Below are 18,163 nucleotides of genomic sequence, written 5' to 3' on the forward strand. Positions count from 1 at the left end.
GATACGGCCCCCAGCTACGGTGGGGGCTGTTTAGCTCAAACACCAGAGGCTCGTGTGTGTGGCTCTGATGGTTGGTGCCCCAGGGCATCAGCTGGCACGCTGGCATCAAGCTCTTCCCCTTGGGGATGCAGGACAGTGCAGGTGAGACGTTGGCAGGCTGACGGGGCAGCCAGGAGAGAGCCGACGCGGCTCTGCGGTTAGCAGGCGGAGCTAGTGGGAGGTGGCGATGGGCAGCTAGTGACAGAGGCCAGCAGCTAGTTAGATAAACTCAGGGGAGCCCAAAACACAGGCCCAGGGCCAAGACCAACCTATGAAATTCACCTCCCCAGTTGCCCCGGGAAAGGGGATGAGCAGGTGGTGGTTGCAGCTGCACCTGGCCCGCTCCAGCGACTGGTGTGAGCCTACGCAAACGTGGGGATCCTGTACATGGGGGTTTCTAGCCGGTTAGGTAGGGCCCCTGCTTTTCCTCTCATCCGAGCATCTCCAAGGTCTTTGGGCAGGGTAGGTGAGCAGTATTAGCCCTGTTTACAGATCGGGAAACTGAGGCACAGAGCAGGGAGTGACTTGTCCGAGATCACACACTGAGTCAATGCAAGGGTTGGGAACTGAACCCCGGAGTCCTGGCTGCCAGTCCTCTGCTCTATCCACTAGGTCCAGGCTCCCTTCCAGAATGGGAAATAGAACCCAGAAGTCCTGGCTCCTATGCCCCTTGCTCTAGCCATAAAAATCACACTCCCCAGAGTTAGAAATAGAACCCAGGAGTCCTGCTAAAGCCACCTGTGGCCTCTCATCTTGTCTCTGGCCAGTAATGGAGTCAAGCTGCCCCATTCCAGTTTGGATTTCAAGCCATCCAGGGGCTGGAAGGTGACAGCATCAGCCCTGGGATTTGGTTCAGGGGATAAAGGGACAGGGGAAAACCTCGGATCACACCCAGTTCCCAAAGCCAAATGGCCACAAATATCTCCGGAGGCCTCCTATCACTGGTGACATACCAGCGGCCCATGTCCGCAGCCTCACGGGAGGACAGCTGCAGTTACAGGGGGTCGGAGCAGGGGATCAGGAGTCAGGACGCTTGGGTTCTTCTCCCAGCTCTCGGGGAGTATGGGCTAATGGTGAGAGCTGGATGTAGGGTTGGAGGCTCAGCCTTAGGTTAGAGCACCCCCACTTCAGGGAGCGCTCGTCAGGGAACCTTGTGACAAGGGCATGGCCCCTCCCGCACGGAGCTGTCCTGAGGTACGAGAGGTGGATCCCTCCAGGCACTGACATACACACGCTAAGGGCCCTTCTCCCTTCAGCCCCCTCTGAGCCCAGACCCCAAGCCGCCCTCACCCGTTGTCTCTGGGGGTGGGCAGGCGTCACTGCTCCTTGGGGCGGCCTGCCTCGGGCACGGTGCTCTGCAGGATGGAGGAGCCGCCCGGCCAGCGTAGCAGGGCCACGGTGAAACCCCCGATGATGAGCAGGTTCCCCAGCAGGGCCAGGCTGACGGTGCCGAAGGTGGCGGAGAAGGCGGGCGCCGGGGCCCGGGTGCTCAGCCAGGCCTGCCGCGAGCGCACGTCCGACAGGACGGCCTCCAGCTGGAAGTGAGTGCCCACCACCGCGCAGATGTGGAACAGCTGGTGGCTGTGCCCTGCCGAGAGATAAGTGGCGGGGGGGGGGGGAGTCATCACCCCCTGCTGTGATGCAGGGAGGGGCAGGTAGGGTGGGGGAAGGGACCTGGCTGGTGGGAGTAGGGGGTGTGTGTGTGTAGGGTGCAGGAAGGGGCTGAGCTGCTGGCGTGGGGTAAAAGGTTAGAAAGGGACTGGTGTGGGGCTTGGACCTGGGCTGGGGGGATGGGAACAGAGGGATGCCAAGAAAACACCCCTCCTCCCTTTCCCAGCTGGCCCCAGGCTCTAAAGGGCCTTTCTGCACCTGGCCTGCCCCCCACACCCCGACTCCCTGGGATTCACCCCATAGGTCGCTAAGCGACAGGGGGGCTGGTGGATGGAGTCACTCCAGATTTAGACAGAGGGGCGGGGCGGGGGTCCGGTGCTGGGCTCCTGAGCATGACTGGGTCTACAGTGTCCAGGTAACTGGGATAGCCAGGGGGTGAGGCATGGTCAGGCACCTCGTCCTCCATGGGGGGCAGGTCACAGGCCCCTGGAATCCCCAGTGAGCAACTGGGGGCAGAACAGGGGGGCCGAGGCCGCAGGAGGGGGGGAAGCCATCACAGTGCGACACGCCCTGCTGGCCATGGTCGATTGGCCTCGCGACAGGGTGTCGAGACACAGGGGCGCAGCTCCTGCAAAGCGGTCTGGGGTACAGGAGCCGGGTCTCCTCCCCCCCCAACTTACCAATAAAGTCGAAGCGCCCAGGCGCCAGGCGTTCCGGCAGGTGGGAGGCAAAGAGGAAGCCGGTGAGCAGGGCAAAGAGAAGGTGGTAGAAGTAACCCGCGGTGGCATCATTCCAGGTGCAGCCATCCCCAAAGCAGAACAAAAGCTGCAGGGCAAATGGGGATGGGGCGGGAGAGAGGAGAAGCAGTGGTAGGGAAGACCAGTGGGGATGCCTGGGTTCTAACCTGGCTGTGGGACTGCGGTCTACTGGTTACATTGGGGGTCAGGACTCCTGGGTTCTATGCTCAGCTTTCCTGCAGACTCAGTTGAGCAAGTAACTTCCCTCCCTCGCCTCAGTTTCCCCTTCTGTCAAAGCAGGACGGGAACAGCGGCGTACCTCAGCGAGAAGCCATGAGGATGAATTAGTGAGAAGCACTAAGCCTGGTGAGAGTTAAGTGTCGCACCAGGAAAGCCTGACACTGCAAAACATTTGCCTTCCTTTGTATCATTCCATGTCGTTTATATCCGGGTGCTGCCTAGAGGCCCCAGCACAGTACGTACCCACAGAAAAAGTTTGTAGTGTAATTAGTCAAGACAGGGAGGGGAAACTGAGGCACACAGAGGGGCAGTGACTTGCCCAAGATCAGCCAGCAGGTTTAGTAGCAGGGCTGGGAATAGAACCCAGCTCTCCTGACTGCAAACCCCAAGGCTCTATCCATCCTGCTTACTTTACAGCACTAAGTATTTTCCCAAAGCGGGGCCTAACTCTTTAGGTCCCACTCCGGCAATTGCATCGCCCCAGGCAGACCCCCGAGCCTCCCCGCAGAAGCCAGCGTGGGTCAGCCTGGGAAATGCAGTACCCCGGGTGGGTCATCAGACATTAAAACACAACAAATCCTGCATCTTGGCAGGGGGGTTAGACTAGACGACCCTTGTGGTCTCTCTTAACCCTATGGTTCCAGGGTCAACAGCCAGGATCCAACCTGGGACCTGGGGATCAAAAAGCACAACCCACTACCTCTACCCACTGAGCTCAGAGACCCAGTTCCGCTAGCCAGTGCTGTAGCAGGCTCAACACCTCGGTGGTCCAGCCCCACTGAAGGGATAGAGCCCCACATCAGCTACGTAACATTAGCTACGTCTCTCCTACAAGCACTACGGCTGTGCCCCAATAGTGAAGACATTTGCTACAGCCATGGAAGGGGTTTTCCCCCTATCATTGTAGTTAATCCATCCCCTTGAGTGGCGGTAGCTATCAATGGCAGAATTCTTCCAGCAGCGTCTATGCCAGGCTTAATTATGTCTCTCGGGGATCAGGGGGGTTGACTTTTCTGCATCCCTGAGTGACGTAACTAGGTCGATCTAAGTTTTAGGTGTAGACCAGTCCCAGGTGCGGATTACGGCAGCAGATCCAGGAGCAGGAAGGTCTCACCCACCCCTGTATCCCACAGCACCAAGAACCATTTCCCTTTGCTGTTGTATTCCGCCCGCCGAGCCCATGCCCTCTGAAACCTAGCCACTGCCTGCTAGTGCTGCTGGGAGCAAATTCAAAGCCCCAGCGGTTCCTTTCGAGGAAGGATGAGTCACATCCTGCATTGCTGAGGAAAACAAGCCAGGAAGCTGTTATTGTTTGCATCGCTGGCCATAACACTGCAGGAGGCATTAAAGAGACACTCCCTTTTTAAAAACTGTTAATGTCTCCTGTGGAAATGCCTTCTCCTGGGTTCCAACCACTCTCCTGAGTCCCACGCCTCCCTGGCGCTCCCACAGCCTCCCAGTGGGGACGGGGACAGCATTTGCAACAGCAATTTGCAATTTGGGGGGCCCCCCCAACTCAAGACACCTCAAAGGGACTGATTTGCTGACAGTGCTGAGCCCCCGCTCTTAGGAAGTCAGGATTCTTCCAGGTGTCTCATGGTGCACATCCAGACGTCACGGTTATGTTTAGTATGGGGGTAGCGTCTGGAGGCCCCAGTTCTGGACTAGGATGCAGATCAAAAAAGACACCCTGCCCCCAAAGAGCAAACAAAGCAAATCTAGTCCTTTTTGAAAAAAATGTACCTCAATTTGCCCATCTGTAAAATGGGGAGAATAATGCTTCCTTTCTCCCCCCGAGTGTCAGCTCTATGGGGTGGTGGCTTTGCAGCACCCACTGCAATGGGACCCAATCTTAGCTGAGGTCTCTTAGCTGGTGTACAGGAATGTATTGGACTAAGTTCTTTGCATCAAGGGTGGTATCTTCATAAATTTCCCTACAGAACCTAGGGCAAGGGAGCCCCACCCCAAATTGCTCCTGAAATTGACTTACCCTATAAAACAGCGGGATATTGTCATAGACAAAGGGATACACAAAGGCCGTTGTCCGTAAAACCTTGCTCAGCCGGGGACACTCCAATTCCGGGAAACTGGGAATCACACAGGGAGAGATCTGAATTAAGAGCCACATAGTCACTAAGGGCCGCCAATGAGCCTCACTAAATTCAGTTCTGGAATGGATGCTGAAACCAAACCAAACTAACTGCATCGCCCCAGGCAGACCCCTATGTCCCCCAGAAGCCAGCATGGGTTAGCCTGGAAAATGCAGTACCCCGGTACTATTTTACCAGTGCCCTGGTTTATTAGCGCAGATTATTATAGCAATGATCACAAGTAGATTACTTCAAATGAACCCTCACACGCTGAAGCTGGGATTGGTTTTTCAAAGGAGACAAAGGTCTTGTCGACATAGACATTGACAATTGCAGAATAAGCTATTCTGTAACAGTTCCAATGTGGGCACTCTATTCCAGTATAAAAGTGATTTTATTCTGGAATAATTACTCTGCTTTGGAAGCACCTCAATTATTCTGTAACAAGTGTCTTTTAGTCCATATTACTGTGTGGACACCAAATTATTCTGGAACGGCTACTGTCTAATAGTTTATTCTGCAATAGCTAATCTGATCAGGGTCCCTAGTGGCCTCAGACACCAAATGCCTTTCAACTGAGTGCCTAAATCCCCTCGAGTCACCTTTGAAATCCAAGCCTGAATGATTAAGAACAGAAAGCAGGATGAAATTCATGTTAGACTGAAATGTTAATTTACTGTTTGCAATTCACGCAGCTTGGAAAATGCACAGACTGGTCAGTTTAATTTTTTTTATTCCTAGTGAATTTCACACAAAGATGCATTAGCAAGCCAGGCAAGGGAATTTTTGTTTCTAGTCAATTTCCCTTTCAAGATCTCATGCACAAGAAAGCAACCAGGGAATTTGGTTGGCGATATAGAGAGGAACATTTATCACCGCTCTTAAGGTTTTGTAAAAATTGGATAGTTTTGGTTTTTTTAAAACACAAAAAGGCTAATGAAGGGAGTCAAAAACAACGTGAAAGCATCCCATTCATTGTGATTCATATAATCCCTTCAGATCAAGCAACATCCTGGATTTGGTTATTTCCTGTCCCCCTCCCACTCCTGGAAGTGTATGGCATTTGATCACAATTGAAGTCTGCACTGAGAATGTTGTGAAAATAAGTCACAATTGTTGCCAAGTCTGGCTGCATTCTTGCATAACAGCACTTGGACACCATTCCTGGTCATTTCTGTTTCAAGTTATGGTGAAAAATATGCTTGTAAAAAAAGAAAGAAATTGCCATTCTCTTTTGGAAAGTTACAATGTCAAAACTCCTTTCTCAGCAGATCTGTGGGTAGGCAGTGTTGTCTATAAGCCTATGCTGTTTTGTACTCCTCCTATAACCCTGTACAGCACCATTAACCCTGGATTTTATTTCTCGTGCTGCAGCAGGAGAATTGTTTACTAGTTCCAATCAGCTGTATAAACCCACTGAAGGCAACAAGACTGCATATGAGTCCCAGATGGCACAACATGGGCCTGAAAGGTTTTTGTTATTAGTGACAATGTATGAAAAGGAGAAGCAGCAGCTAGAACAAAACCAGGTTTGATCTAGAGTAACTGAGAGGCAAGAAACCCCAGCTCCACACAGGACCATTAGTACAAAGTCACATTTCAGACCTGAACCTCCCCTTGAAATTAAAAACACTTCATTTCCCAGCTTCCGGACTGAGGCCCAATGACCCGGAGGGAGCAGCAGCTGCTCTCGTCAATTTCAAGAGCAGACCAGCATCAAGGAAAAATTAAGACCGGAGCTCAAAGTGGGAGCAACCTGGGAAAGCAGGAGATCTTAGACCTACAGTGATTAACAACACTTCCCTCCAACTGCATAAAGCAGAAGAGATACTGACCTGCAGGCTTGTGCACTGTTTTCCCTTGGAAGTCTGTCATGGCCCAGAAATATAACCAAAACTCATTTATTTCCACATCCACTGAGCTGTTTAGTTCCTGGCAGGTGGCACTTCTGGGGCCAGGAGGGCTGAACTAAATAACACTTTGCATCTCTCCCTGCTGCTTTCCATCTGTGGATCTCAACGTGCTTTACGCCTCCATCTGGTCAACGGTTTTCAGAAGTTGGCACCAACGTCTGGGTGCCCGGCTCAAGATGCCCTGGGGCTGTATTTTCAGACAGCTCCCACAGACGCCAGCTGGGGTTTGGGCTGTCCAGAGATTCTGCAAATTAAGCCCCTTTGGGTTTCTGAAATCAATTGCCACTTTTTAGAAATCTTGGACATTCAATTCTCACCCCATCCCTCTGGGGTATGTAGTATTATTTATCCATCTAAGGTATGTCTATTCTGCATTGTGAACCCACATTGGTGAGGCAGCTTCGTGGACTGTTTCCAAACCCACGTCTGAGCGTCCACACTGCAGTGGAAACCCAGGTTTACAATTGCTGGACCAACATCTCACAGCCACGTTAACGCGTCCACGCTGCGCTATGCCGACCTTCTGACGCAGGTCTGCGGTTTGAGCTGCATCCACACTGCAAAAATGACCCGAGTCAGTGGGACTCTTTCTGATCCACCCCCAGAGCAGGGTTTGAGGACCTGAGTCCTTGCTGAGTCGAGTCAGACTGATGTGTGAGTGGATGGAAGAGGGACTAGGGCTCAAACCTGAGTCAGAGCCTAGGCTTAGCATGCAGTGTAGACAGACCCATGATTGGGGGATGGTGGAGGCTGAGGTACAGGGAATGGAAGTTATCACAAGGTCAGGCAGTGAGACAGTGACTTAGTAGGGAATAGAACCCAGGAGTCCAGGCCAGACACCCTATCCGCTGCTCTCACCCCTAGATGCCAATTCTCATGCTACCTGGCTACGGGTTCCGTTTAAAGACTGAACGGTTATGACTCTACAAAGGGATTTGTTTGATCACCATTTTAAATAAAGGCACATGCTTTCAACAGAACAGATGATATAATAGGCTAGGATTTTACCCTTTGCCTGAAGCAAGTTGAGTGAAATCAGCCAGGGCAGGAAAACCAGTATCCAGTCTCTGAGAGTGGATGACCTGACTAAGAGCCGTGCGTAAGCTTGAAAGAGTCTCTCTCTCACCAGCAGAAGTTGGTCCAATAAAATATATTACTTCGCCCACCTTGTCTGTCAGTGGACAAAACCAGACATTTCAGACAGGTGCAAGAAGTGCCCAGTGAATAATTATGGACTAACCTGCCCACCACAGGGGACGTTTCCCCACCCCTTGTCAGCTAAAGGTTGGCTTACGACCTGAAAGATCGAAACCCCATGTCTATTGTTTTTATCCTATGTAATGTAACCATAGATTGTTCTCTTGGATTCAGTGGCATCTTGTGGCAAGGAGTTCCACCGGCCAACTCGGCACTGCACTCAAAACAACTTGTGAAATCATGCACAAGACCCACTCAGTGCAGCCCCTGCTGAAATCATCAAGGGTTGTACGGGTGTGAAGTGCTGGAATAATTTGCCTCACAAGCGAATAGGACAGATCTGCTGACTGGCTGGGGTGTTAGTGTATTATGCATAAAGAAACAGATGCAAGGAGGATTTGCACAGCAGAGAAATGGATAACGCCCTGATATTTTGCATAATACGTTCTTGGTACTGCATAGACCCTTACATACCGGGAGTAACAAGACAGACTGGTGCAGATAAATGAGTTAAAAGCAGCCATTGGTACAAAGTAATGGTGTAAAGTGCTGTTAACCCAACGGTCTGGCATCGCATAGGCTCCATATGTGAAAGCACAGCCTACAACACAAACACACTACATTATGGGACGGCATTGGACAAGACTCAGGTCACATTCTGCTAGGCCAGGGGTGGCCGACCTGTGGCTCCGGAGCCCTTCAGAAGTTAACAGGCGGCTCCTTGTCTAGGCACTGACTCCGGGGCTGGAGCGGCTGGTGCCAACTTTCCAATGGGCGGGGGGGGGGGGGGGGGGCTGGGGGTGCTCACTGCTCAACCCCTGGCTCGTCACAGGTCCTTCCCCCCACTCCACCCTTTCCCACCCCCTCCCCTGAGCCTGCCGTGCCCTCGCTCCTCCTCGCCCCCCACCCAGAGCCTCCTGCACTGCCATGAAACAGCTGATCCAGAGGTGCAGGGAGGGAGGGGGAGGCACTGATCGGCTGGGCTGTCGGTGGGAGCAGGGGGAGCTGATGGGGGGCTGCTGAGGTGTTACTGGGGCTCTTTGGCCATGTACACTGGTGAATTCTGGCTCCTTCTCAGGCTCAGGTTGGCCACCCCTGTGCTAGTCGCTTAGTGGCAGGGAAACCAGCCAACTTTATGAAGCCCCCTTGGGAGCTTAATAGAGCTGGGCAGAGATTTTCAACGGAAACATATTTTTTTGGCAACAGCAAAGTGGATTCGGTGACCCCCAAAATGCCAAGTTTGTCACATTGCTTCGGTTGGAACAAGATTCCAACAAACAATCAAAGTTCCGTTTCGGCATTTTCTGAAACCAAACATTTCCGTTTGCTTATTTCAAAATGTTCCTGCCATTTTTAGGTGGTTGGTTTTTTAAAAACACATTCAAAAACATGCTCAGAAAACAGAACAAAATGCTCCATTGAAATAAGTGCTTCATTCAACCCAAAATGGAATGTTTTGGATTTTCTGATTCACTGGGAGTCCAATTTTTAATTTAATTTTTCTTCCAGAATTGCCAGTGAATCAAAAAAAAAAAATCTGTTATTTGCCCTGCTTTAGACTTCAGGGTGCTGGCAAAACCTAGTCCACAGAGAGAACTCACTCCCCAAACTGAAACTGATCAATTGCTCAGGGGGAAACGAGAGAGGCTTTAGGGCAGTACAACACTGAGAAATCAGACTGGCTCTGGCAGATCGATCTGGGGAGCAGATTCCAGAGCCCAGGGGGCTGCGTTTGAGCACAAAGGGGCCTGGAAAGGGAGCCGGCTGGGAGTACATTTCAGAGCTCTCAACCAAAAAGAGGAGAGCCTGTACTTCTCACGTGATGAGATTTACTAATCAGGGGCAGATCTCCCCTGGGTGTAAATTGGTGTCATGAAGTCAATGGGACGATGCTGATTTACAGCAGCCAAGTGTGTTGCCTGGCTGACCCAGAAGGAGACGCGTACTCCCAAAGGCCGGGCTGTTAAACAGAGCTGCACCTGACCCAGGACCGTGGATCCAATTGGCGAGGGCATCCAGATTCCAGAGCTGAATTCTGTGGCTCAAGCCCCTCCCTAGATACAAGCCCAGAGAACCTCTGGCCTTGTCTTTAACTTGCTGCCCCTGGCCACTTGCCACGTGGGAGCTTCGGACTTACCCAGGCTGTAGAGGCTAAGGGCTCCATAGTCAAAGAAGTAGCAAATGTGGCGGGCGTGGGCAGACATGGTGCTGAAGGTGTGGGCGCAGCTGGAGGTGAAGGGGTACAGGCAGACCAGCAACATGTAGACGAGGAAAGGCCAGTTGTAGGCATCTCTGCAGAAATCCAGGGAGGAGGAGAGCACCAGGAACCGCCACACGAAATACCTGAGAGGTCAACGGGCACAAATGGGGATGGTGCATCACAGGGACTATAGCGCCCCCCCAGACCTTTATGAGGTTTGGCCAACTTTCCACACCCTCTGAGAATAGGGAGCCGGGAACCAGACCTCTGGAGTTTCTAGGTCAAGCTCTGCAGCATTGTCATTTCAGTTCCCACACGGTGAAACTGAGGCAGAGATGAAGAGAACAGAACAGGACTCAACTCAGGATTCCTGACTCCCCGTACACCCTGCTCTAGACACCATTCCCTGATTCCCAGCCCCCGTTCTAGTCACTAGGCCCTCGGTCCTTTGGAGAGCTGGGAACGAAACCCAGGAGTCCTGACTCCTGCTCTACTCACTAGACACCATCTTTCAGAGGATGTCTACACAGTCACTAAACACCCGCGGGGCTGGCCCATGCCAGCCGACTCGGACTCGCAGGGCAGGACTGTTTCATTGCAACGTACGTGTCCAGGCTCAGGCAGAAGGCTGGGCTCTAGGACCCTGTGGGGTGGGAGGCTCCAGCCCAAGCTGTAAAGTCTACACTGCAGTGAAACAGCCCTGAGTAGACCAGTGGTTCCCAAACTTTAACAGCCCGTGATCCCCTTACACGAAAATATCAAATCTCACAAAAACCCCTCCTAAAAATGAATATTTCCAGGGATTTTGTCCCTCACCTGAGCATAAATGATAGAAGCAGTGATCTTGGAAATAATTTGTTTTTTTAGGGCATGCTTATTACACACTATTTATCATTACATTATTATTTAGCATTACATGATTAATTCTTTTACATTATGAAAACGGCAACGCTCTTCCAAGATTTCACTTCTGTAGCTTGTACCACTTTGATTCAGCCTCCTACATGTTTCATCAAGGAGTACCAGACGTGAAACAGCAGGAAGGTATTTAAGAGGCCAATTCAAATAAAGAGTTCCTCCCACAAGCATTCAGGTCTTGAGCAGTCCAGGCAAACAACTCACGACTACAACAAAGCTAAACTTGTTCTGCCAGGAAGTCATGGTCACGGGGCTCGGGCTGCCGGCAGCAGCGCCCAGGGTCCCTAGGGACGGCTCTGTCGAACCTCCAAGGGTTCACAAACCCCAGTTTGGGAACCACTGGCGTAGACCAAGCCCCACGAGCACGAGTCGGCTGGCACGGGCCATTCAGGGTTTTTTCTTCGCTGTGTAGACACCCCCTCAGAGGCCAAAGAATGGGACCCTTGAGTAATGATTCCCAGTTCCCTGGTCTGGCCACTAGACCACCCTGCTTCCATTGCTGGAACGGATTCCTCGAAGAGTTAACAGCTGCTTGGGGACCCAGCTGTCGTTTCTTCATATTGATTATTGGGCAAAGAGCCGTTGGCACAACAGGAAGAGTTGGGGCAAACAATCAACTGGTTTGAAGATGGAGCTTGATCAGTTTCTTAACGGGATGACCTGATGGGGCTGCCTGCCATAGCCTGGACTGGACTCTATGACCCAGGAGGACCTGTTGAGTCCCATCTCCCATGTAATAACGTGCAAGCTTTGGGCAATAGATTGGCACCCCTCCATGCTTCAGCAGTTAATAAAGCCGGGTGGCAAAATAGTTTTTCCGCCCCCATGAAAGTTCAAGATAGCAAAGAAATTTCCCATTCAGAAATGGGACGAAGAGTTTCAACCCATCGGCATTTCCCGACAGAGACGTGTTTGGCTGAAATATTCCCCCACCTCCCACAGGTATCCCCATTGAAGGAGTCCGTGCGCTCAGGCAGGACGGGCATCGCCCCATGGCCGAGAAGCCACACTTCATCTGGTGCAGCCCAGCCAGTCATTTACCAGGTCGGGAGGAAGTGGGTCCAGATATTGACAGTCTCGTTGGTCATTTGGAAGGAGCTCAGGATGCAGTCCAAGGCAGAGCTCTTTGGATGGCGGTAGCCTGACATGATGCCATCCTCCCAGAAGATCTGCCAGGGGAGAAAAGCCACACCAGGTCAGAGGGAACCAAAAGGAGGCATTATTTCATCCCTTAGTGAGTGAAATCCACATTGGGACATCCCTATACAGTATCACCAAATGATTTCCATAGGAGGTCAGTATCAACAGCCCCATTGTACAGATGGGGAAACTGAGGCACAGAATGGAGCAGTGACTTGCCTAAGATCGCCCAGCAGGTCAGTGGCAGAGCTGGGAAGAGAACCCAGGTCTCCCACCCCACAGGGCGGAGTCCTATCCGCTGCCTCCCACAGCATGGGGGTGTTTTGTCTCTGGATCAGGAGCAGAATCAGGGCCCCTCTCTTTTATTGGGGGATTTTCCACGTGGGCTTCTGTGCTGGGAGTTGCATGGAGCTCTCTTTGGAGGGGAGACGCAGGGCCACCCAGGATGCAACAATCCGCCCTTTAATCACCACTGCGTGGGAGGGGCAGGGCTGGGATTCCGGGAACAGACCCTGGCTTACGCTCACTGTTCAGAAAGTTCAGCCGGGGAAAGGGACCTGACCCACCACCCACCCAGCCTGTCCTCACCACTCGGAGTCATTTCACTCACTGCATGTTGCTAAACTGAGTGCTCTACAGAGACCTCATCCCAAAGAACAGTGGGCCAGATCCTCGACTGGTGTAAATCAGGGTCTACGCTGACACCAGCTGGAGATCTGGCCCAGTGCTTCCAATGGAGTGACATCTATTTACACCAGATGCATGGGATCTGGCCCCATTGGCTCCAATGGAATGGGGCAGATTTACACCCCCTGGGGATAAGATTCTGAATACGGAGGACACAATGAATCTGAACAAGCAGACAAATAGAAGAAAGACGGCAAAATGCCACACTGTTCAAATCAGCTATTTACTAAGTGTGCGTGTGTTGGGGGGAGGGGGGTCCTGCTGAATAGGGATGGGGTGTGTGTGTAATGACTGCCCTCTCCTAAAGAGATTTTATTATTTGTATCACAGTAGCATCCCAGAGCCCTAGACATGAACCAGGAACCCAGGGTGCTAGGCGCTGTACAAACAGAACAATAAGACGGTGCCTACCCATGGTACCACCACATCACAGAACAGCCTCCTCCTTCCAATATAATAAGGCTCAGGAAGTTAGCATGGGCTTTTAAAAGCCTTTACCACCAGTTGCTTCCCAGGTCTGTCTCTTTTGTTGATTCTCCCAGATTTATCCCAACTGGCCTTTGTTGGCTTCAGTGACATTACTCCTCACGAACCCTTGCTCTAACTCCATTGGGATCCCTCGCCATTTACATCCCAGCTGGGGAGAGGTAAATGAGGCCCTGTGTGCACTGAATTGTTTTTCATCCTAGATGCATCAATTACATCTTTCTTCAGGTGAATCTTGTTTTGTCTATTGCTCCCATAGCTGATCCCTTTAGTACAGCATGTGTCCTCCCTGGTATTTGCAACTCGACCCCGTTTGGTAGCATGTGAATTTCATTTAACATGCCTTCCCCATATCACCTATAAAGATGCTAAATAAAACCAGAACTAACCCTGGTCCCTGCACCCCATCCCCACTCACTTCATCTCCCCACTCCTAATTTAACAGATTGCACTCCATATTGTATGCACCAATTACATAGAGCCTCCCAAAGTTCTTTGTTGTAATATTGGGTTCACTTGCAATTTCACCGACCAGGGAAATAACCTATTTCCTTCCCTGATGAACCAACGGACGCACCCCACCCATGTACTTATTCTCTACACCAGTACTGACTTGGACTCTTGATACATTCCATGGGTGGCGTACCCGAGCCCATTTATCCACTGATGCTTTAAAAACTCCCAAACCCCAATCTGGATCTATGCTGGTTACGTGATATGTATGTACCTCGTGAACCTTGTAACCGATACTTGCAATCCCGCATAACCCAAGCCTGACCCCAGATGTACAGTACCTTCCCTCTTAACTTGTGTAAATTTGATTTTAAACATTAATTTTAATAAAATGTTTAGCCACTAGATGGCTCCGTATGCTGTAGAGAGCTCCAGGAGGGGGACTGCGGTTGCCTGGTCAACAAAGGAGACAAAGCTGGGACTAGTTCTGTGTGGAAAGTTGCCTGTTTGGATCTAGTTCCTGCTTAAAGACAGACTGGGATTGCACAGATCAAGACACGTGATCGGGGTGAAGTGGGGCAATACTCACACGAGGTACTTGGTGAACCCTGAATATCTGAGGCAACTTTATCGTCAGCATTTTAGGTCGGGGGTGGGGAATATTAAAGGTGCAGGTGGCTCAACCTTCAGGAGGGAAGCAATGGAGCCCTCAGAGCCTTTAACTCTCCTGTGCGGCTTCACTCTTCTCTAGCCCCTTGCTAGAGGGTCGAACGTGTGTGTCCTGGAAAGACATTGCAAATAAAGGGGGAGAGACAGCAAAATAATTATCATTGCACAGGAACAGAGAGGGAATATACAGTCAGCCTGCACTTGGAATATTGAATTAGAGCTCAGCATGTCCCAGGTACTCTCCAAACACAGAGGGAATATACGGTCAGCCTGCACCTGGAATTGTGGAATAGGGCTTAGCATGTCCCAGGTACTCTCCAGACACAGAAGCAGCAGCATCCCCTGCCCCAAAGAGTCCGAAAAGATCTCACAAGCAGGAAAGAACTCTAGCTGCCCGGAAACTGTGATTGCTTGAATTTCGCAGCATTGCCAAGCCCAAGTGTTCCAAAATCATGAGTCACGTGCTCCAAAGTCATTAGATTGGCTTAGCAAAGTGGTGAGATTTAATGGAAGAAAAAAAAAAATCACAGATTCGGGGTTTGTTTGATTTGCCAGCTGGTTTCCGAGCATCCAGGGTGCTCTCACTGCATGATTTTAAGCTCTTCTTTTAGTGCCCTGGCAACTTCCAGGGATTCTCACAACATTTTTGGTGGCCGCAGAGTGCTGGTGGCCGCTCTGACAAACCCGTCACTCTGGCCCTTCAACGAGAGCCCGACCCAGGGAAGGTGAGTCTGGTGCTTGTGTCCCAGGCTCCCTGTGCCCTGTCTGGGCAGGAGCAGGGGAGCACCCCGGTGACCAGATACCACAGCTGACTCCACTGTCAAGAGCCGCCTCTGGCGTTACACGTACAGGCCCCATGCGTCCCCCGAGGTGCTGCCCAGAGCCCTCGAGGAGGCTGCATGGTGCAGGACGCCGATCCCTACGGGCAATCCCAATCTCTGCCCAGGCTTTGGAGGCTGTCGTGGCTGCAAAAAAAAAATAAAAAAAAAATTTTGCTGGTGGCCGCATTTGAGAAACGTTGCACTAGACCATGCCACATCTGTGAAAGGAACCAGGACTAGAAGGGAACGCATGCATCTCTTCTCCTTTTCTCCATTTACTCCTACTGATGGCAGGTGTTTGTACTAAGGGAGCTGGTGGTGAGAGTAGAACCCCAAACCCCTGCTCTCAGTTTTGGCAATGCGGTCCCATGGTTAGAGCAAAGGGCTGGGAGCCAGGGCTCATTGACTCTGGGAAGCAGCGTTTCCTAGTGGTTAGAGCAGCAGACTGGGAGTAAGGCCCTGAGGGCTCTATTTCTAGCTCTCTCATGGGCTCACTGCACAGCCTTGGACAGGTCACTGAGACGTTTCTCTGTTTATGTTGCAAGGCCTAACTGAGTAAGGAACTGAAGCCTTAGGAGCCTAAGTCCCATTCACTTTCAATGAGACTTCAGCTCCTCACCTGTGGAATGTGAGCAGAGCAATACCTAAATGCCTTAAAAACCCCACCTGGGCCTGAGTCCCTCTGTGCTTCATCCCCATCCATAAAACAGGGATGATTCTTCTTGGTTACAGGGGCACTTAGCAACTCTAGTCAGGGACCAGGAGTAGGTGCTATACAGACCCAGAACACAGACAGCCCCTGCCTCACACGCTGTACAATCAAAGTGCCAAACAAGAAACAGGTGGGGACGCAGAGAGGCTTAGCATCATTCCGTCTTTTGCCAGCCTGGTCCATTTAGGCTCCAGACTTTTTGGGGCAAGGACTGTCTAGCCCCATGTTGTCTGTGCAGCACCTGGCACGATGGAGCCCTGAGCTCAGCTGGGTGCTCCAGGTCATCACAGATCACAAATGGCCTCTGGAAAGACCAAGCATAATTTTGCCCCAGATTTCACCGTTCACCAGACACATGACTATAAAGGGAGCTCAAAGAGCCTCCAAAAATCGACAGATGTTAGAAATCAACGTTGCCTTGTTTGGCTCGAGTTCCCCCGACTCCCGCAGCGGGAGCACGGCCCTATCCTGCCAAAAGAAGAGCAGCAAAAAAATCAACTCCCCCACCTCACCCCTTGGCTAGAAACCAATTCCCCTTTGTCAGTTTCACACAAGGCTTCCATTGAATGCCAGCCATCTGCATCACGTGTCTCCCAAAGGGTCAGGAGGGAGCAGCAGAAGCCAAGGTGAAAGTTAGTTCCGTAAGGTTTGAACAGAGGGAGAAAGTCGGAAAGAGCCAATTTGCCGGATTGACCACCAAGATAATCCGCGTCAGATTGCCCCTCTCCTGCTCTTCCCCTGAACCGGGGCTCCAAATAAAGCCACCTCCCAACCGGAACGGGGTTCAGAAAGATCTGGCTCTGGATCAGCCCCTTGCTATTTGCTCAGCATTCAGTGTTTGGCTGTGCAAAGCTGCTACAGTTATGATCCAAAATGACAAGCAGAGTTCCTTGTCCCCGACTCTGAGCGTCCCAGCCTGTAGCTACTGCTTCTCTAGCCTCTCCCCATCCATCGAGTTCACTCCTGGGCATTACTGTATGTCACTCTGAACGGCATTAGCCAACCGAGAGTCATCAGACCGTTTGGGGAAAGGAGAAGAGTGAGGGCGGAGCCAGATTTGAAAGATTTAACATTTTGAAGATTTTCTTTGAACGTTATTATTTGCATCAACCTAGTGCCTAAAAGCCCTAGTTGGGACCTCATGGTGCCAGGCGCTGTACAAACACAGACCAAAAAAAAGACAGTCCCTGCCCCAAAGACCTGCCGATCTAAGTCAGAAAGACAAAGAGACAACAGATGGAATCGGACAGGGGTGTACAAGGAGAAAGTGATCGGCCCATCAAGGCATAACCGTTGTCAAGTTTTCTGTAGGCATCCCAGCCAAGGAGAGTTTTCACATTCCAAGTTGAGAGTCAACCAATCAGAAACCTCATCTTCCCTAGGGTCAGCCTGGCCCTGCTCAGGGTCCCGGACAGAAGGGAGAAAAGCGAAAGGAATCTTTGAACTCAATTCCTCTGGGCAGGGCCCATCCAAATCTCCCTCTGTCTTAGATTGGACCCCTCCCACTCCACATACTCACAACAGCATCCTGGCTCATCTCCTTCTCTACCTGGGGGTGGGCTGCGGGGGAAAAGACCCTTCGATGATGGTGACAGATTCTGTGGCAATGAAGGCCAGAGAAGAACCCAGAAGAGACAGCAGTGGGGCCCAGCGGGTAGAGCACCGGGGCTGGGAGTGAGGATTGCTCCCGCTCAACTGATGGAGCTTTGGGAACGTCCTTTCCCTCAGATGGCCCTTCTGTTAAACAGGTAACAAACCCCATCTCCCGGGGGGCGGCGCAGGGTAATTTACTAGTGTTCGAAAACAGTTCTGGCATTCTTGGCTGGAAGGTTTCATAGGTGGAAAGACGAGTTCTGACAAGCATCAGACAAACCCTGCGATGCAGAGGACACACAGGAAAATGCTCAAGAGAAGTGCGTTAGGTAATTATGACTCCCGCTGCTGCAGGAACTAACTGAGCGCCTCATCGTCTTAATCAGTTTATCCTCACAAAAAGATGTATCAGTCCCATTTTACAGATGGGGGAAACTGAGGCAGAGAAAGATTTAAGGCCCAGAACCCGAAAGGTAAATTTGAATACCTTCGAGGATCTGGGCCTAACTGACTTGCCTGAGGTCACACGAGGAGCCAGGAATCGAACCGAGATTTCTTATCTGTGTATCATAGGGTTTTATACTGCCACCCATCACCATAGCCTCTGGGCACCTTCCATGTAAAATCAGTATCAATAGCCAAGTCCGTGGCAGACTT

At 51.4% G+C, this 18,163-nt stretch overlaps 1 protein-coding gene across 1 annotated transcript; it reads right to left on the reverse strand.

The window, feature by feature from the left end:
* Nucleotides 1-1,355: 1,355 nt before the first annotated feature.
* Nucleotides 1,356-14,351, reverse strand: PAQR6 (progestin and adipoQ receptor family member 6). Its single transcript, XM_077841433.1, has 7 exons — nt 14,301-14,351; nt 11,987-12,114; nt 9,965-10,170; nt 8,302-8,428; nt 4,618-4,714; nt 2,331-2,475; nt 1,356-1,627 (listed from the first exon to the last, which is right to left on the reverse strand). Exons 1-7 carry the CDS (start codon nt 14,349-14,351, stop codon nt 1,356-1,358), a joined length of 1,026 nt encoding a protein of 341 aa, XP_077697559.1.
* Between the last annotated feature and the right edge of the window lie 3,812 nt (nt 14,352-18,163).

This window comes from Eretmochelys imbricata, chromosome 24 (genome assembly GCF_965152235.1).
Source record: "Eretmochelys imbricata isolate rEreImb1 chromosome 24, rEreImb1.hap1, whole genome shotgun sequence".
Lineage (NCBI taxonomy): Eukaryota > Metazoa > Chordata > Testudines > Cheloniidae > Eretmochelys > Eretmochelys imbricata.

Bases quoted from the DNA above. Each gene is read 5' to 3' on its own strand.
- PAQR6 (XM_077841433.1), bottom strand. From the start codon at position 14,351: ATGCTGACGATAAAGTTGCCTCAGATATTCAGGGTTCACCAAGTACCT. The intron at 10,171-11,986 runs GTAAATGACTGG...TTGACCTCTCAG, and splicing joins ACCCACTTCCTCCCGACCTG to GTATTTCGTGTGGCGGTTCC. The intron at 8,429-9,964 runs GTAAGTCCGAAG...TTTGTGTTGTAG, and splicing joins CCTTAGCCTCTACAGCCTGG to GCTGTGCTTTCACATATGGA.